The 21,040-nt window shown below is 42.0% G+C and overlaps 1 protein-coding gene across 1 annotated transcript in view; it reads left to right on the top strand.

Moving 5' to 3' along the window:
• LOC126212795 (protein AF-17-like) overlaps positions 1 to 21,040 on the top strand; it is a 117,386-nt gene that overhangs the window by 6,391 nt on the left and 89,955 nt on the right. Inside the window, exons 2-3 of the mRNA XM_049940197.1 lie at positions 3,092 to 3,171; positions 16,999 to 17,163. Coding sequence (XP_049796154.1) covers positions 3,092 to 3,171; positions 16,999 to 17,163 — 245 coding nt within the window. The remainder of the gene's footprint in view (positions 1 to 3,091; positions 3,172 to 16,998; positions 17,164 to 21,040) is intronic.

Genomic DNA, 21,040 nt, shown 5'->3' with positions numbered 1-21,040 from the left:
AAAAACCCCCATCCGAAAACTTTCGAATGCCCATCATCGAAAGATAAGTGTACAGTTCCAATTTCTCAAGTACTGCTCTTGGTTGATCATCCTTGTCTGTGTGCAAATTCAGCTCTGCTATACAGGTTCAATTGTGTGTGTGGGGGGGGGGGGGGGGGAGGAGAAGAGAGAGAGAGAACAACTCATTTCAACAGTGCAATATTGATTGTTACATTGTAGGCAATTTTAATTCATGGAAAGTCATGAAGATGTAAAATCATGGCAGAAGACAGTAATAATTTCATAAAAAGTAAAGTGAGTATGAATATTGTATATATATCTTTATTGTTATAAAATACTTTCGTACGGAGTTATGAATTGTTTTCCCACTCACTTATAATGTTGTAAAGTAATTATTTTGATTTGGAAATACCAGTTTTCCATGACATTTACTTAAAAATCAGCGATCAATTTAAATATTTAAGTGTCCATGATTTTTTTACCTTGAGAGTGAGTTAGGTCTACCTAAAAAGTTTCTCACACCTTGTACAGACAAGTATTGCCTACTCTGATCATACATTCCCTACATAGAATGACCAACTTACATAACATGAAGTTTTTAGCACAATTAGGATGAGGATTTATGTCTGTGGTTGGCTATGCCTGTTCATGTAGAACTTATTGCTGAAGTGAGGAGTGACTATGTTACATCCTAATCCTAACTATACAGATGCATCATTGAGATTGATTTATTTGGCTCTGTAAAACTATGGCATTGTGTAAGGCATTACCATTATATATATGATTACACAAATGGTTGACATATATAACCATTATTACACCGACATTGCTTATCTTGTACATAATTAGTTTTGTTTTATCGGATTGCATAGGCTAGGCTACAAATTAGAATGTATGTAACGTAAGTGGTACAATTTGTTTTGTTCACAGTCACATTTATAAAAAAAAAGATAATTTATTTCATTAAGTCATTGATGTCGTAGAATGCGTCTTCTTAGCAATGTTTCTACAACCATTTTAAATTTGCATGCAATTCCCTTGTGTCGTACGGTATGTTGTTGAAAAATATGTTGCTCGCTTGTACATTATTTTTTATTTTACTTAATCAAGTCTGAAGAGTGTCTAGTAATTTCCTGTTTCTGGTTTCACATGAGTGCGCACGCAATCTGCTTTCAGACACACAGACATTCTATTTGCCATGTGTAAATACTTTGGGTGTGTATAGACTGAGGACTTTAAGTATTTTGTGTGCAACAAAAATATTGTCTGCAAGAAGTTATTTCCCCAAAAATATGTTTAATGGCTCTCTTCTGCCAGAGGCAGATTTATTTTGGCCCAGGGAGTTCTGTTAAAGAAATATTCTGTCATGTGTGTATGGAAAAGGGCACTGTATGCTGTAAGCATAAGCACTCCACTCACATGACCCTTGCCAGCTCACTGCAGAGATTTTCTGTGTGGGTGTTCGAGTGTAATTTATTACTGACGATAGCTGATTAGCAATTTTACATAGTGCTCCTGTTAGTTTTGTCTGTGGTTAATATTTTTAGAACAATTTTTTAATTTCAAAATATGAGTTCAGTTTTTAGCACGCAGTAACCGTCGCAAATAAATGAAAGGTAGTCAAGAATTTGTGGGTCATCGGAAGCATCAGATTTACCCTTCTGCTCCTACCCTCGATGTAATGGTGGTGTGGCGTGTGACGTCACTATGGCATGGTGTTTTTGAGTTGATTTGCACTTGTAGATGCCATGTCGTTGTTTGTTAAATATTTTAGTGATTCATTTGCTGTTATTAGCCGAGTGTGTGAGGTTGTCGTTGGAAGAGCTTGTTCTGGTTCGCTAGTTATTTACTTTTGATTTTGCCTGTTATGGGTGACAGATTAGTGATCGGTACTGTTAATGCCGTGTGTTTGTTAGGGGCAGAAATTTAATAATGTTTTTCTTTTGTCAGTAATGTGTATGAGAGCAATTTATGAGTAGGTTATTGCTTGTTGCAATGTGTGTGTGTGTTTCTGGGGGGGAGAGGGCAGTGGCCAGATTTTGTTGGAGGCTTTCGTTGGCAAGTAATTTTTGTTTCGCCTGCTGTAGCCTATACTTTGGTATGTGGATTGTGTTTTAATTGATCTAGTGAATATGTTTTTTGAGTTGTTGAGATTTTTGTTTCTGTACTGTTTTGTGAATTATGTGTTTGTGTGAAGTTTGTAGTTGTGGGTTTTTTTATTCATGGTTTGCTAGTAGGTATCAAGAGCTGTGTTAGAGTTGTATAAGGCAAGGGGAATGTACAATTCCACTTCTCGGTGTCGTTTTTTTTGTACCGTGGGCTTCATTTGAGCTGTATAGGTTGCGTGAAATGTATGATTCTTGTTGCTTTTGTAGTTGTAGCATCATGTTGTAAGTTGAAGTTTTGTAATTTTTTATTTATTTTTGTTTTCAGATGGTGCAGTGTTTTGTATTGTTCTATATTATAGCTTGTCCTCACCCTAAACCCCCTATTTCCCATTTTTGTCCCATTAGTTTAATTTTATTGTTGGAGTGAGACTTTGTTTGTCATTTTATGTTTTTGTTCATATTTGTCGGTGTTTTTGTGTAGTGACAACATCATTGTCATTTAATATACACTGGAAGTTGTAATTCCATCGTATTAATGATGTAACGGGTCAAAGTTGACAGGCAGAATTGGACACTGCCCTAATGCCGAATTTGCGCATTGATGCATTGAAAGGTTTGTGGATAAACAGTTGCAACACAGTATTGTTTTACTAGGTTTCCCACGGTGATGCAACAGTTAACCTATGCTGATGTATGTTGTGCTTCATGGCCCAAGTAAATTCTCAATTTGTGGCTGAACGTTATCTTTTACTCAGTATTTTGCACAATAACTGATTCCCACTGCAGTAAATCCAGATACAGCAGACAACCCTCTCTTGTACAGTTCTGTAATTGTAATGGGAGTTCAATATACAATCTGTTCACTATAAACTAAATAAATAAATACGATTGCAGTTTGTGTACGTGCACCTTTATTTTGTGTCAATTACTGTAAATCTACAGGAGCCCGGCACTAATCTCGTCTGCCCTCTCGTGTTTTGCAGCTTGTTACGGGATAGTGACTGTACCGACTGGACCGTGGTTTTGCCGGAAGTGTGAGAGTCAGGAGAGGTCAGCGAGAGTGGTGAGTATGCCGGAGAGCGGCAGCCGCAGCCCTAGAATCAGCTCTGTGCGCAGTCGCTCAACTGTAACTTATACGGTATAGTGGTAATGGCGGTGATATGACAGTGTTGTGACTGACCTCGCAAAGTTAGACGTTTGTTACAAAATTATTATGACAGTGTTATAAAAAGGAGAGTTGCTACTAACCACATAGTGGAGATGCTGAGTCACAGATAGGCACAACAAAAAGACTGTCAGAACTCTCAGCCAAATAAGCCTTCATCGGAATTAGACAAAATACACAAACATCTCACATTCACGACCACAGCCTCTGACTGTTGAGGCCAAATGTTAGGTGTACGTTACAAAATTTTTTACAATTGATTCTTGAGTCAGTCTGTGGTATACACGTATTTCCTTAAAGGTGTCTACAGTTTCTCGTATTTTCTTTCGGCGCCCTAGGGCAGTGATATTATTTCCTGCACGAGGAAAATTCTTCAGACTTCTTTTATAGCCACGATGTTGTATCTCTTCTTTCTTGACAGTGTCACCTAGATTTTGAAAGAATTAACTTTCCTTCTCAGCATTGCTTAATGAAAAGGACCAAACTTAGTTTTCTTCATTTTGCAACTGTATTCTTGATGTGTTACAACTGATACACTTATTCTCATCTGTGACAAATTAACTTCTAATTATTATTCATAAAAAAGCTCTTTTTTTATATAGCAACTTCCTTAATGTCCACGAGAAGCTCAAATTGCAAACCTTTTTGTGTGTGCTCCACTGCTGCCATGTGGTGACTAGATTTTTTATTGATACATTTAGAGTACGTTTTCAATAATGTAAGGCTCATAATACTTCGTACAATTCCAAGTCTTTTAATGTTGAGGTAGTTACAGTATAATCTAATTTTAATAATAATTATTCCATGACACAGAACATCTGTGATCAAATCATGATTTAATAAAAGAAAAGTTTAAAAGTTGTTATTTATTTATTTTGCCTACTTTTTACTGATTGACCTTTCAACATTTGTCAAAAAGAATTGTATAATTTTAGACTTTACCCTTCAGCCAGTGTCGTACAACAGAATGGTGGTCTACATCACCTGCCGACACTCTAACCCGCCTGCTCGTACCACAAACTCTTTGAGATTCCACGGCCTCTCCTAGCGGCTCCTGGGGCAGTGCTTATATTACTGCATAAAACTTGTTGTTCCGGTAGCTGCAGGGGAGCACACAGCAAGGGTACAGCTTCGAGGACCTGCTGAAAAGTAGTGCCTCCAAATTTTGTATTCTGTTTTTAATATCGGTATAGGTATTACACGTCCTGTGTATTTCTCTATAGGCTTTCCCACTTTGTGAACACTGAAGTATGACCCTCTGGCACTAGAGATCTCAGTTGTACAGAATAATGTGGTGGCATGTAATGCAACTGTGTCCGTGCACAAGAAATGTCGTGTTGGAAGAGCTTCAGATCCCACTGGTTCGTCCACGTGTGGACCGACACGACAGTGCCGGACCGCTCACGAGCACCGTGACACTGGCGACTGCCTGATGCCGTAGGTTCGCCGTTATCGAGCGTCCTCTGTACGGTCCCGACTGAACCCCATCTGATGTTTATTTGATTTCAAAAGTTAAAGAAATGCTTTGAGGACTTTACTTTGATATTTATAAAGTGGTGTGAGCAGAGGTGAGGTCGTGGCTCCATTGACAGACTCAGACTTTCTACAGCTACAGTATCGACAACCCGGTCTCTCGTCGGGAGAAATGCGTTCGTCGTTAGGGAGACTGTGTTGAGGAATGAATAGTTAGACGTGATGAATAAAGATGTAGATCGTTAACAAAAATTGTTTTATTTAAAAACCTTTAGGACTTCTTACATTAAAAAATTTAAGGACATTACTTTTCAGCACACCCTCATGTAATTTGGTCTACAGTGAGTCCCAGGAATAAAAGTGTCAGATACGATTCACTGTAAGCGTGCGTCGTCGCCGTGACTCGTATTTTGAGAGGCGTCGTCGGACACGGACGTGGTCAGACATTTATTTAGTAGTGTAGGGGAGGCGGGAGAACTCAGGGTGAGCAAGGAAGATTGAGTGCCGTGTTTGTGTGGCCTGACCTGTGCCCTCGTTCTGTTGAATCGCAGTACACAGTTAGCTGAAGTAGTGCAGGAAACAGTCACTTTTTGTACGCTTCGTTTTGCCGAGACACGTTTCGAGCTTTCATCTATCTCTAGTGGACTTAATACATTTTATGTCAGGTGTCTTTGTTTCTGAAATTTGTTCCTTTCGTGCGTGTATGTGTGCAGCAAAAACACTTTTTAGATTCATTGAAACGAGTGCCTTTGCCGTGTGGTGAGCTCGTGTGTTTCTTTATGTCGGAAAAAGGGGCAACGAGTTAAAGGGCAAATGACAGAAAGTGTCTAGTCATTGTATTTCTTCAGGTTATTCATTCCACAGTCACCGAGCTCAACCGTCACTAACACAATAAATTTTGACATTTAAATAGGTCATTTTGATGCCAAATTTAATGCTCTTTCGTTTTGGTAATTGTAAAATTTTCAACAGGGTCTATAGTTTCTGAGTAATAGGTGAAATAAAATCTTGTGCCTCATTTTTTGCTAGCAAAAAGTACCCTGTTGCTGGACTATTTGACTGTTGACTTTAATTTGATAGGTAGCAGTCCACAATTTTCATTCAGGAACTCAGTCGGACAACACGTAATGCGAGCATTCGACCCCTCACGATTCAGTTTGCAGTCACACTCTGGTCACTGCTTTAACAATACTGTACGGCGTTAACTCTGGGTGGTGTCATTACGGATTATTCCCCACAAAGATTTAGCTGAAACGTCACACAGGGTAATTATTGGTTCTCATCGTTCACACTCGATTATCCAGCTTGATCCGTTTGAGCCACTTTAAACTTGAATAGCACCTTACTACCAACTTGTCCTCAATATTACTAGTCCTCAATATTACTAGTTAATATTCTCCCTCACATGGAATCTCCCATCTTATATATCATTTATGTTAACTTCACATTTCATTTAGTCAGTCTTCCACGTAACGCTGTTCCCCAAAATTGACTTGTAGAGGGGAGTGAGTACATAATATTTCGAATTGGAAACCCGTACTGTTTCTGTGCTACAACGATTTGAAAACTTGTATGTAATGCAACCGTTTTTGCAATTAATTGATTAAGGGTGACCCAGTAGATCACTTGTTTTACAATTCCACTCATCAATAGCCAAAGAAATTGCTCCTGTACTCATCAAGGTGATGCAGTACGGCCTCTCCCGATTCGGGTACGCGGCATCTCCGAGCACCACAGTTGCACCTGCCGAAGGTGAAGATACCATTTTTTAAAGCCGTCACATAATTGTAGTGAAAAGGGTACGCGGTGGAGTCGGATGTCGTGGAGAACGATCTCGGTAAAGGCGACGCGCGGCTGCTCCGCCACCTCGAGCTTCGACATTTGCGAGGATCGTGTCAGTGTATTTTGCAAACGTGTGCTCGACCTTGTTATTCTGACACTCACAGACACGTGAATGAGTCTCGAACGGGGTCAGAGCGGTAGGATAGAGAACAGATGACATCGGCCAATCGGACACAACCGTTCCTCACCTCGATTGCCGTGCTGCGTGTACGTGCCGAGCAAATATGTTTTCGAATGCTATAACACTGAAACGGTACATTTCCAGATGTGGGTTCCTATTCAGAATATTATGTACTCACTCCCCTCTACGAGTCCGAGAAGTTCGTAACAGGCATTTCTGTATAAATAGATGAGAATTTTTATAGGCCTGTATCATAAAGTTTTGAAGATGCGGAATCCACTTCAAAGGCGATAAATCTTGCAAAGGCACAATTATTGCCATTTTTACTGACACTGTTATAAAGTCTAGCTCATCGAATGTACAGCCAGAGGGGGGGGGGGGGGGGATGAAATCCAGACCAAAATAGTCACTGTCGGCTGACAGCGCACTCGGTGATGAACGAACTTGCAGACCCTTCGTATGCATATGAAGGACTTTGTGTAATGGTGCAGCCTCAACTTTCAAAAAATAAAGAACCGACGATACAGTGATTATGGCGCTCGATCGCTGCCTCACCGAGCGAGTCACTTCTGACTTAAATTAAATGGCCTAAAATCGTGTACTACATACTCTGAAATCAGGAGAGCTGAAAGGTAGAGCATTTCACAGATAAAAAAGCTTGCAGTAGACACACTTACATCTGTATTGTGCTGCTGCTAAAACAGGAAGAAGAAGGGAACAAAAGCAATACATTGTTTTTTCTCAAATAAGATGATTATACCTCCATAGGACAAAGATTAAGATAGTAACAGTGATCTGCAAAGATGAGTTTTCAAAAGATACGTCGACTGTTGTATAAGTACAGCTTTTTAACTATTCATTTGCTGTAGCTGTTACAAGTCTACAAACATTTCACTCACACACAAGAGCCCATCTTCTTTGTTTTATGAAAAGGTGCAGTAAAACTACAACACTTTGTTTAAATTTTTCTATACCAGTGGTGCAATGAGCTATCGTTGCTACTTTTGTTCAAATCTAATTAAAACTCAATTTTTTGTGTTTTTCACGAGGCTCACACTGCAAGTTGTGAGTGACCTATTGTTGTCAAAATTAGTTTTTAGTTTGTAGACAAACTATGTACATTATCTTAATAACCTGTTCATGTAGTGTAACAGACGGTGTGCCAACTTACGAGATGGGAAGTGAGCCACTTCTGGATCGAATCCTTTGCGTATCGAAGATTGCGGGCTGAAACCAGCCACTGTACAGTCTCCCTCGTTCGTTTGAGCAAATGCTGGGTTGACCCCAAAATTCGCCCCAGAGAATACACTACAGAAACATTTAAAGTATAGTGACACATAGAACACAGTATACACCCAGCAAATACACGTTTTGATAATCGCAAACTCACTCGTCGGAGCCTGAAGAATCGTGAAATTTGGCGAAAAGAAAGATTTCACATTTCAAATAAAGGGAAAAAAATTAAAAAAGAATTGTTAATGTGTAATTATATCATGCAAAAAATATTTTGTCTCTTGTTATCTGACTTCAAAGTTAAAATTAAAATATTTATGAAAGAAGTAGAATTCCACGGACCGATAACTTGCCAGTAGCACTGTCAGTGGCAGGCAAAAGTTGTCGAGGTTCTCGACTCCCGTTACGGACAACTCTCTGTATACTTAATTGAGTTCGTGTGGAACCCTTGGAGCGTGAGTACTACTCAACCCTGACCAATGTATTTAATGTGGAATTGGAACGTTGCCATTCTACACTGCGGTTTTTCGTTTATGCCTCATAACAGTGGAGTGGGCTTTTGACACCTGTCGCAATGCTCGTCAAAAAATTGTCTCCTCCGTTTCAAATCGTCCAAAGGGGACTCGTTTTTGGAGATTCTTCTGTGAATTTTCACCGATAAAATCTGGGCTGTGTGGGCACTAGCTTATCGATAACCCCAGCTTTGGAGCCATTTATGTGCCAGACCTATTGCAAGTTTTGTTGCAATTTCATTCGTGTAGACATGGCCTCAGTCTCTAGTGGACAGGTCATATTTTCCCTTTCCTAATTCTGTAGGCTTCCAGAGTCAGATAATACGAAAGTTTTCTTCGTACGGGACTGGCTTATATTGTGAAAATCTGTTGCTGACGAAATGGACATTTTGGCCACAGTTCAGTGGTCTCCTTCTGGATCTGATAAGCGTCTGGAAATATTTGCTAAGGACTTGAGGGCATATAACAGTATATAGACTCTCTAAATTTAGGGCAAACATTGATTGAAATAGAATATGAATATGGTACAGTAGATATTGAAATCCACGTTTTGTAATATGCTGTGTAGTGTGCTTCAGTTCCTATCTCGGTGGATTTGAGTTTCTTGTGTAGTGTGATAAATACACCTCTTCTATTTCCCATTTGCCTATCCTTCCAATACACCCTTAAATTTTCCCCAAAAATCTCAGCTTTCAATAAGCTTGCTGTACCTAGTATTATGTGATCTTCAATACTTAATATAATATGAAAAACTATTTATGTGTTTGTTAAAATGCATTTGGGGAATTAGGAGTGAACTATTTTCATCACTTGTGATGAATTCAGTGGATCATCTGCAATACACGTCCTGAAAAAAGTAATTAAAATTGGTATAGTGGGTCATATTTGCCTGGAACACTATACGCTTACAGAAACTAGACTTCCAAAACCTTGCTTTAGTTGGTGTTGCAGTATAATACACATTTTCAGGTTCTGAGATGCAGAGGATGTCGACTTTGGGAGATAGTTCTCATTGCAACAAAAAATGTGTGTTAAAGGTAACCTGACAACAGTTTGAATTCAGAATAGCCTTTACTAGTCGAAAGAGGGTGAAGTAACAGAGAAAACTCTATATAAATAAACCCAAAAATACGCAAAAAAGGAAAAAAGCGAACAAAATCAACCATTTTCTGGTCTGCAGTGACCAGAAATGAATATTTCGTCGAGTTTTGTCTTGGGATTCTAGGGTATGTGCATCAATATCCGAACCCCACTCGTAACACTACGGTGAAAGCATACAGAATAATCAGCTACGTAATCATCATCATCATCAGTACGGCACAGTGGGAAAGTGCGTGGGCGAGCGAGTCTCCCTCAGCCCGCTCTTGTCGGACGTAACTCGGCTCAGACGGGTAAAGCGGCTCGCCCTTCCTGCCGATGACGTGCGACAGCTGACCTGGCGGTAAGCTCGGGGAGGTTAAAAGCGGAATACGTACACCTCTGAGAGGTGGTCAGAGGGCGACAACTGCGAGGCCCCACATTTCCGTCTCTCGTGTGTCCCGACACCACCGGCACACACGTGCCTCACGCCGTACTCGCACTCGTGTCCGTGGAAAACTTCTGTGTCGGATTTACCTCTCCGGCAAGGAATTTGGCGGATGCACGGTGCCGAAACCCAGTAATTGTGCGACAGTGAGTGAACACACAATCTTTCTTCTTAGTACTTCATTCGAATAGCTGTCGTAACGGAGGGTCGCTAACGAGATCCGATACGAGCCTCGTACTGACCTAGTCCTGACCTCTGTCAGCTCGGTAACTGCCAGATAGGGGAAGGAGGCAGTGTGGTACTGAACCCTGCTCAGCTGTAATTTCACTATTCACCTGCCTGCGCTCTCACTCGGCACTGGGCTGCAGCCTCGGGGCCGGCACTACAAAATGCTGTAAAAGTAGAAACAGAAAACTGTTTCTAACAGCACGGCGTGAGTCGCCATGTGCTCGTAAAAAAAAGGTAGATACAGTAACACTGGGTAGGACTATCGTGCTTAGTTTTTTTGTGCGACACGCGAGGTGCCCTCAAAGAAATGAGTGAAATTCGCTGTGGTGCCCAGTCGAATGTGTGGCACTTCGGTTGGAAAAATTGCCGGGACTTTAAGATCGGTTATCAGTACTTTTCGTCGGAATTGAGTCCGATACCTCATTTCGTTCGAAGGTGGACGTATAGTTTTTACGTACTTTGTACCGCCAGATGCAGATTCGTGAGTTCTCGAAGTTGGGGAAAGGAATTTTCTAATAAAATTATTCGGTATGCAGGTACTACGATAAACGTGCAGTATTCCTTAGGACCTGTAGCGACTTGTGGTAGCTTACCAGCTTGTGTCGTCACGGCCGTGGAGATATTGCAAGTTGTTAGTGTGAAATTTAGTCTTTAAACAAATTAGCCACTAAGATTATTTGAAACTCTGATTTTGAGCCTTATAGTTGGGGAAATTATTGTATTTAAGTGGAATATAAATAGAATTGTTGGGTTGTTACATTCCACTCGGTTATCTAGCAACAGACTTTATGAGCGTTTTTGCTCCTAGCTGCGATAGGTTGTTATTTTTCAGAAACGTCTCTGCAGGTATGAACTGTCCGTCAGGTTGGGACTTGAACCTGGGACGTTTGCCTTTCGCAGTGAGATGTCCCATACCGTATAGGCCAGACTGCATCACAACATACAGAGAATGCCTATAGAGTCCTTTCACAGTGGACAGAACCCTCTCACTGGTAACATAAAGTGACACATAACGTAAGTAAAGAAAGGGATCGAGTTGGTCATCATCTCCCAGAGACGTGCCAAAACTGTCATGTGCAAAAATTAAAACAACATGCTGGGGGAGAGGGGGGGAGTAGGGAAGTGGAATAAGGGCAGTTGAAGGGATAGAGGGGAGGGGGGGGGGGATGATGGAAGAGATGATAAGAGTGCGAAGTGAAGTGACCTTACTATTTAGAAAAAAGAGATACATCACAAGAATTGCTCTAATTCTTACAAACACTGATTTCTCAATATCACATGTATCAATCTTCTAAGTTAGGTCATAGATGAATATGTACCCAAATCCCTACCCGGACCTCTGCCTCGTTAACCAGTGTTGGTGATTTATTTACAATTGTTGTTGTTGTTGTTGTTGTTGTGGTCTTCGGTCCTGAGACTGGTTTCATGCAGCTCTCCATGCTACTCTATCCTGTGCAAGCTGCTTCATCTCCCAGTACTTACTGCAACCTACATCCTTCTGAATCTGCTTAGTGTATTCATCTCTTGGTCTCCCTCTATGATTTTTACTCTCCACGCTGCCCTCCAATGCTAAATTGGTGATCCCTTGATGCCTCAGAACATGTCCTACCAACAGATCCCTTCTTCTACTCAAGTTGTGCCACAAACTTCTCTTCTCCCCAATCCTATTCAATACTTCCTCATTAGTTATGTGATCTACCCGTCTACTCTTCAGCATTCTTCTGTAGCACCACATTTCGAAAGCTTCTATTCTCTTCTTGTCTAAACTATTTATCGTCCATGTTTCACTTTCATACATGGCTACACTCCATACAAATACTTTCAGGAACGACTTCCGGACACTTAAATCAATACTCGATGTTAACAAATTTCTCTTCTTCAGAAACGGTTTCCTTGCCATTGCCAGTCTACATTTGATATCCTCTCTACTTCGACCATCATCAGTTATTTTGCTCCCCAAATAGCAAAACTCCTTTACTGCTTTAAGTGTCTCATTTCCTAATCTAATTCCCTCAGCATCACCCAACTTAATTCGACTAAATTCCATTATCCTCGTTTTTCTTTTGTTGATTTTCATCTTATATCCTCCTTTCAAGACACTGTCCATTTCGTTCAACTGTTCATCAAAGTCCTTTGCTGTCTCTGACAGAATTACAATGTCATCGGCGAACCTCAAAGTTTTTACTTCTTCTCCATGAATTTTAATACCTACTCCAAATTTTTCTTTTGTTTCCTTCACTGCTTGCTCAATATACAGATTGAATAACATCGGGGAGAGGCTACAACCCTGTCTCACTCCCTTCCCAACCACAGCTTCCCTTTCGTGCCCCTCGACTCTTATAACTGCCATCTGGTTTCTGTACAAATTGTAAATAGCCTTTCGCTCCCTGTATTTTACCCCTGCCACCTTCAGAATTTGAAAGGGAGTATTCCAGTCAACATTGTCAAAAGCTTTCTCTAAGTCTACAAATGCTAGGAACGTAGGTTTGCCCTTCCTTAATCTAAATATTGTCCTCAAGTACATTGCCCTTGTATAGGCCCTCTATATACTCCCTCCACCTTTCTGCTTTCCCTTCTTTGCTTAAAACTGGGTTTCCATCTGAGCTCTTGATATTCATACAAGTGGTTCTCGTTTCTCCAAAGGTCTCTTTAATTTTCCTGTAGGCAGGCTAGTGAGATAATCCTCTACATCCTTACATTTGTCCTCTAGCCATCTCTGCTTAGCCATTTTGCACTTCCTGTCGATCTCATTTTTGAGACGTCTGTATTCCTTTTTGCCTGCTTCATTTACTGCATTTTTATATTTTCTCCTTTCATCAATTAAATTCAATATTTCTTCTGTTACCCAAGGATTTCTAGTAGCCCTCGTCTTTTTACCTACTTGATCCTCTGCTGCCTTCACTACTTCATCTCTCAAAGCTACCCATTCTTCTTCTACTGTATTTCTTTCCCCCATTCCTGTCAATTGTTCCCTTATGCTCTCCCTGAAACTCTGTACAACCTCTGGTTTAGCCAGTTTATCCAGGTCCCATCTCCTTAAATTCCCACCTTTTTGCAGTTTGTTCAGTTTTAATCTACAGTTCATAACCAATAGATTGTGATCAGAGTCCACATCTGCCCCTGGAAATGTCTTACAATTTAAAACCTGGTTCCTAAATCTCTGTCTTACCATTATGTAATCTATCTGAAACCTATCAGTATCTCCAGGCTTCTTCCATGTATACAACCTTCTTTTATGATTCTTGAACCAAGTGTTAGCTATGATTAAGTTATGCTCTGTGCAAAATTCTATCAGGCGACTTTCTCTTTCATTTCTTAGCCCCAATCCATATTCACCTACTACGTTTCCTTCTCTCCCTTTTCCTACTACCGAAATCAGTCACCCATGACTATTAAATTTTCATCTCCCTTCACTATCTGAATAATTTTTTTTATTTCATCATACATTTCTTCAATTTCTTCGTCATCTGCAGAGCTAGTTGGCATGTAAACTTGTACTACTGTAGTAGGCGTGGGCTTCGTGTCTATCTTGGCCACATTAATGCGTTCGCTATGCTGTTTGTAGTAGCTTACCCGCACTCCTATTTTTTTATTCATTATTAAACCCACTCCTGCGTTACCCCTATTTGATTTTGTATTTATAACCCTGTATTCACCTGACCAAAAGTCTTGGTCGTCCTGCCACCGAACTTCACTGATTCCCACTATATCTAACTTTAACCTATCCATTTCCCTTTTTAAATTTTCTAACCTACCTGCCCAATTAAGGGATCTGACATTCCACGCTCCGATCCGTAGAATGCCAGTTTTCTTTCTCCTGATAACGACGTCCTCTTGAGTAGTCCCCGCCCGGAGATCCGAATGGGGGACTATTTTAGCTCCAGAATATTTTACCCAAGAGGACGCCATCATCATTTAACCGTACAGTAAAGCTGCTTGCCCTCGGGAAAAATTACGGCTGTAGTTTCTCCTTGCTTTCAGCGGTTCGCAGTACCAGCACAACAAGGCCGTTTTGGTTAATGTTACAAGGCCAGATCAGTCAATCATCCAGACTGTTGCCCCTGCAACTACTGAAAAGGCTGCTGCCCCTCTTCAGGAACCACACGTTTGTCTGGCCTCTCAACAGATACCCCTCCGTTGTGGTTGCACCTACGGTACGGCTATCTGTATCGCTGAGGCACGCAAGCCTCCCCACCAACGGCAAGGTCCATGGTCCTTGGAGGGGATTTACAATTAGATTGACATAATGGAATATGAATATGGGAGAACTGTCCAGAGGGAGTGGTAAGAGGAAGGGGGTGGGGGGGGTTGGATGACCAGAATGTAAAAGGTTTACTGTGATTAGTAGAGTGAAAGGTTTAATGTGGTGTAAAAGAGTAGTGTCATGAACCATTAGAATATACCATTCCGAGCAAGATAAGATACCACCTCCAAGAAGCAAAGATTCTTCCTGGTTACATGAGTTACTCACTACGTAATTCCTGTTCTGAGTACTCTCAGATCCACTGAGTTCAATATTCCAATAAACATTCTTCCAAACCGTTAAGAGAATACTGCTGCTGCATAGCTGCACAAAAGTAAAATTGGCTAGGGGAAGGGGAGGTTGGAACGAAGGAGGTGTTGCATAGAGGACATAAGGTCAAGTAATGATCAAGATGGAAGTGAATAATGACAGAGTGTAACAAAACCATTAAAACTCAAAAGTTAATCACTCTAAAGTATTTTAGAATTAGAAGAGCCCAATGAAGCACTATTCCTCATTTTTAAACAGTGCAAAATAATGGTCGAAGTGAAACTCAATGTGCTCATTCGATGCTTTATCAGGTTCCTTTAGGTTTCCCAGAAAATCTCCCAAGTCTTGTACAGGGGTCACTTCAAAAGAAATGCACACTAATTTTGTAAAAATACAGTCGGTGGGCGAGAAGGTTACGTGATGAAAGCGGGCACGACAATATTGAGGATTGTCCTCGCAGCGGCAGGCCTCGTACTGCACACACTCCGGACAATGTGCAAAGAGTTAACGAATTGGTGACTGCTGACAGATGCATCACAGTGAACAGGGGAAGGAAGTGTTTGCAGAATACTGAAAGTGTTGGCATTAAAAAATTCACGGCCACATGTCAGTCAAAAAACCATGAAAGCCATAACAAAATCGGATGGACAACACTGAAAAACCCGCCATACAGTCCTGACCTGGCTCCGTGTCACTATCATCTCTTTGGGAAACTGAAAGACTCTCTTTGTGGGACAAGGTTTGAAGATGGTAACTCCCTTGTGCATGCTGCCAAACAGTGGCTCCAACAGGTCGGTCCAGAATTTTACCGTGCGGATATACAGGCGTCGGTTCCGAGATGGCGTAAGGCAGTTGAGAGGGATGGAAATTATGTGGAGAAATGAAAATATTGTTCCTAAAGGATGTATCTACACACAGTAAAAGTTTCAAACATGTAGAATAAAAGATGGATTTTTTAAAAAAGAGTGTGCAATTCTTTTGGGGTGACCCTCATAAAGAGTGGAGACGTAAACCCTTACACACACGATGCAGCACTTCCGTCCTTAACTTGATACCACTTTGTAGATCACTTTTGTCTCTTTAAATACTGGAAGAATGCTGTCTTATTAGCTCAGCTCTATGTTCCTTAAAGTGGTGCTTATAATATTTTTTTTATTTAGACATGGAGAAAGTGTAGGCTTCTCTATCTTTCATAAAGTGGCACAGTCTGATGTCATTATTGGGAAAGATTCCAGTGACTGTATTCAGCATAAAGTGGCCTTTTTTCGTTCTGCGATTACACGACTTAATAGACTCTGGGTAAATGACGAGGTGAAAGAGAGAGAGAGAGTTAAACATATTGCAACAAATTGCTGTTGCCAGTGGCTACAAGAAATCTGTTGTTACCCAGTTGTACAATAAGCACAAATGAGGTAAAATTCCAAATGCAGATAAGGATAAAAAAATTTTAACTACACATTATGTGGGTCCAATGTCCTCAAAGTTAATGTAATGTTTTTCCTCGATGTAATTCACTTCTGTATAACCTCCCTTCGATACACTAAACGTCGCATTTGACAGGTCTCGCAAGTCCTTCGCTATCTCTCAGAATTACAGACTAGTCTGCTAATCCCAAACTTTTTATTTTGTATCTGTCAGATTTACTTCCTTTTCCCCAATGTACAAATCAAATAAAAATGGAGTAAGCTACGTGAACGACTCCCGTCTCGTCCACTGCTTCTCTTTCGTTTCGTTAGATTCTTATAGCTCCAGTTTGCTTCTCGTGCAAGTTATATACGATCTTACGCACCCTGTACTTTACTACTGCTAACTTTAGAATTTCAGAGGGTGTACTCGAGTAAGCACTGTCAAAAACCTTCCCTAAATCTACAAATGCTTCACTCTTATCTCACAAGAGGTCACCGGGGCAGTATTCCCGCGAACCCGAGCTGGCCTTCCCCCAGGTCATCTTCTACATCCTGTAACTAACTGCCCTCAGCATTTTGCAACACCGACTTATTAAATTGACAGTCCGGTAACAGCATCGAGTAGTTTTGCCACGCCTAGCTCTCCCGAGGATCTGGGTAATTACAGAGTGTCGTCTACCCCGGTGACTTCATTTCGGCTCAGGTCTTTCGGTGCTCTGTCAGATTCGTCCTACAGTATCACGTCTCCATCTACTCCCTCTCCCTTTCCTCAGTGTTACCTCGAGTCCTGCGGGCGCCTAACGGGCAAAACAGTTTTATTGTGAAGTGTGGACCCCAGAGTGTGCCCGCCTGAACTCGCGACGTCTGCGCAGAGGTGCGAGCTGTGCCCGAGCCGGGACGGTGCGCTGAAGCGGACGGACAACAACGGTTGGGCGCACGTGGTGTGTGCGCTGTACATCCCCGAAGTGCGCTTCGGGAATGTGACGACGATGGAGCCCATCATCTTGCAGCTCGTGCCCCCGGAGAGATTCAACAAGGTGAGCCTCAGTCTGTCTCGTGAAGGGTGAAAGCAGTTTGCTTTATTTTGCCTAATGTACGAGCTGTGTGTTACGTGCGATACCGGATTACTTTCACTCGTGTGATCGGAGGAGTTCTCCGATATTCGTCTCCCCTGTGGGAAAACATTAGTGTTTTAAAAGAGCACCACTTAGACCACTGTTGACACAGACTCAGCCGTGTTGCCACGCGGTGACAGATATCGGAGGACACTTGTATCTGAGGGGTGAAATTAGTCAGATAAATGAAATAATACCTCGCCTTTTTATCTGTATATGAAGTACAATTCTTGCTCTTCGTGCTGCAGTATACGTCCTCGTATCTTTTTTCTTTTTTCTTCTTCTTCTTCTGTACAGTTTTTTGCGACCTCAACAAATTTTACGAAGTGCGTCCTATTGTAATAATATCCAACAGAGCAACTTTTTTATATTTTATCTGTTGTTATCAGTTTCGAGCGATGGCTCATTCTCGGGCCGTACTTAACGTACATTCCAGCATATATCTGTGTGTGTGTGTGTGTGTGTGTGTGTGTGTGTGTGTGTGTGTGTGTGTGTGTGTGTGTGCACTCATGCACACGCACATACATACATAAAATAAGACATATTAAATTTTGTATTTCAAACATGATCAACTTAAATTTGTGATATTTGTACGCGGTTGCTACAAGTGTGATTTATGTGTCAAAGATAAGGTTTGTTGTCTCTTCGATGATAATTTATTTATATTATATGTACAATTTAGGATTCTCTTTGTTCTGAATTATCTACAGTAGATTTTACTACTTATGTTTTTGTCCTTCTTGGAGGCAAAAAAGGAAGACACTCCAATATCTTAGAGGAAATAGAAATTTATAGACTTACGGCAAACAATCTGAATAATGCGTAAAAGATGAAGAACGACCTTCGGGAGGGGGAAAAAAGGTGGAAACCTTCGACAAAATTCTTAATGGTCGTAGATAATTCAGAACAAAAGACTATCCTAAATTTTACATATAATATAAGTCAATTAACAAACCTTATCTTTGACACACGTATCAGTATTCCATAAAGAAAAAGAGATCTTATTTGAAAAATAACAATTGAGAGTGTATAATATAAGCAAAAATTATAACACAATTAAAAATTGTTCATTCATATATATATAAACAAAGATGATGTGACTTACCGAACGAAAGCGCTGGCAGGTCGATAGACACACAAACACACACACAAAATTCAAGCTTTCGCAACAAACTGTTGCGTCATCAGGAAAGAGGGAAGGAAAGGGAAAGACGAAAGGATCTGGGTTTTAGGGGAGAGGGTAAGGAGTCATTCCAATCCCGGGAGCGGAAAGACTTACCTTAGGGGGAAAAAAGGACGGGTATACACTCGCGCACACACACACATATCCATCCACACATATACAGACACAAGCAGACATCTCACAAGCAGACATATTTAAAGACGAAGAGTTTGGGCAGAGATGTCAGTCGAGGCAGAAGTACAGAGGCAAAGATGTTGTCGAATGACAGGTGAGGTACGAGCGGCGGCAACTTGAAATTAGCGGAGGTGGAGGCGTGGTGGGTAACGGGAAGAGAGGATGTATTGAAGGGCAAGTTCCCATCTCCGGAGTTCTGAGAGGTTGGTGTCAGTGGGAAGTATCCAGATGACCCGGACGGTAACACTGTGCTGAGATGTGCTGGCCGTGCACCAAGGCATGTTTAGCCACAGGGTGATCCTCATTACCAACAACCACTGTCTGCCTTGTCCGTTCATGCGAATGGACAGTTTGTTGCTGGTCATTCCCACATAGAAAGCTTCACAGTGTAGGCAGGTCAGTTGGTAAATCACGTGGGTGCTTACACATGTGGCTCTGCCTTTGATCGTGTACACCTTCCCGGTTACAGGACTGGAGTAGGCGGTGGTGGGAGGGTGCACGGGACAGGTTTTACACCGGGGGCAGTTACAAGGGTAGGAGCCAGAGGGTAGGGAAGGTGGTCTGGGGATTTCATAGGGATGAACTAAGAGGTAATGAAGGTTAGGTGGACGGCAGAAAGACACTCTTGGTGGAGTGGGGAGTATTTCGTGAAGGATGGATCTCATTTCGGGGTAGGATTTCAGGAAGTCGTATCCCTGCTGGAGAACCACATTCAGAGTCTGAACCAGTCCCGGAAAGTATCCTGTCACAAGTGGGGCACTTTTGGGGTACTTCGGTGGGAGGTTCTGGGTTTGAGGGGAAGAGGCTCTGGTTATTTGCTTCTGTACCAGGTCGGGAGGGTAGTTGCGGGATGCGAAAGCTGTTTTCAGGTTGTCAGTGTAATGGTTCAGGGATTCCGGATTGGAGCAGATTCGTTTGCCACGAAGACCTAGGCTGTAGGGAAGGGACCGTTTGATGTGGAATGGGTGGCAGCTGTCGTAATGGAGGTACTGTTGCTTGTTGGTGGGTTTGATGTGGACGGACGTGTGAAGCTGGCCATTGGACAGGTGGAGGTCAACATCCAGGAAAGTGGCATGGGATTTGGAGTAGGACCAGGTGAATCTGATGGAACCAAAGGAGTTGAGGTTGGAGAGGAAATTCTGGAGTTCTTCTTCACTGTGAGTCCAGATCATGAAGATGTCATCAATAAATCTGTACCAAACTTTGGGTTGGCAGGCCTGGGTAACCAAGAAGGCTTCCTCAAAGCAACCCACGAATAGGTTGGCGTACGAGGGGGCCATCCTGGTACCCGTGGCTGTTCCCTTTAATTGTTGGTATGTCTGGCCTTCGAAAGTGAAGAAGTTGTGGGTCAGGATGAAGCTGGCTAAGGTGATGAGGAAAGAGGTTTTAGGTAGGGTGGCAGGTGATCGGCGTGAAAGGAAGTGATCCATTGCAACGAGGCCCTGGACGTGCGGAATATTTGTGTATAAGGAAGTTGCATCAATGGTTACAAGGATGGTTTCTGGGGGTAACAGATTGGGTAAGGATGCCAGGCATTCGAGAAGGTGGTTGGTGTCTTTGATGAAGGATGGGACACTGCATGTAGTGGGTTGAAGGTATTGATCTACGTAGGCAGAGATACGTTCTGTGGGGGCTTGGTAACCAGCTACAATGGGGCGGCCGGGATGATTTGGTTTGTGAATTTTAGGAAGAAGGTAGAAGGTAGGGGTGTCGGTGGGGTCAGGAGGTTGATGGAGTCAGGTGAAAGGTTTTGTAGGAGGCCTAAGGTTCTGAGAATTCCTTGAAGCTCCGCCTGGACATCAGGAATGGGATTACCTTGGAAAACTTTGTATGTAGTGTTGTCTGAAAGCTGACGCAGTCCCTCAGCCACATACTCCCGACGATTGAGTACCACGGTCGTGGATCCCTTGTCCGCCGGAAGAATGACGATGGACCGGTCAGCCTTCAGATCACGGATAGCCTGGGCTTCGGCAGTGGTGATGTTGGGAGTAGGATTAAGGTTTTTTAAGGATTGAGAGGCAAGGCTGGAAGTCAGAAATTCCTGGAAGGTTTGGAGAGGGTGATTTTGAGGAAGAGGAGGTGGGTCCCACTGTGACGGAGGACGGAACTGTTCCAGGCAGGGTTCAATTTGGATAGTGTCCTGGGGAGTTGGATCATTAGGAGTACGATTAGGATCATTTTTCTTCGTGGCAAAGTGATATTTCCAGCAGAGAGTACGGGTGTAGGACAGTAAATCTTTGATGAGGGCTGTTTGGTTGAATCTGGGAGTGGGGCTGAAGGTGAGGCCTTTGGATAGGACAGAGGTTTCGGATTGGGAGAGAGGTTTGGAGGAAAGGTTAACTACTGAATTACGGTGCTGTGGTTCCAGATTGTGTTGATTGGAATTTTGAAGTTTTTGGAGGGAGTGGAGCTGGAAGTGGGAGATCGAGTAGATGGGAGAGA

This window comes from Schistocerca nitens, chromosome 11 (genome assembly GCF_023898315.1).
Source record: "Schistocerca nitens isolate TAMUIC-IGC-003100 chromosome 11, iqSchNite1.1, whole genome shotgun sequence".
Lineage (NCBI taxonomy): Eukaryota > Metazoa > Arthropoda > Insecta > Orthoptera > Acrididae > Schistocerca > Schistocerca nitens.
The sequence above is the reverse complement of the archived record's forward strand: the minus strand, read 5'-3'. Positions and strand labels throughout refer to the sequence as shown.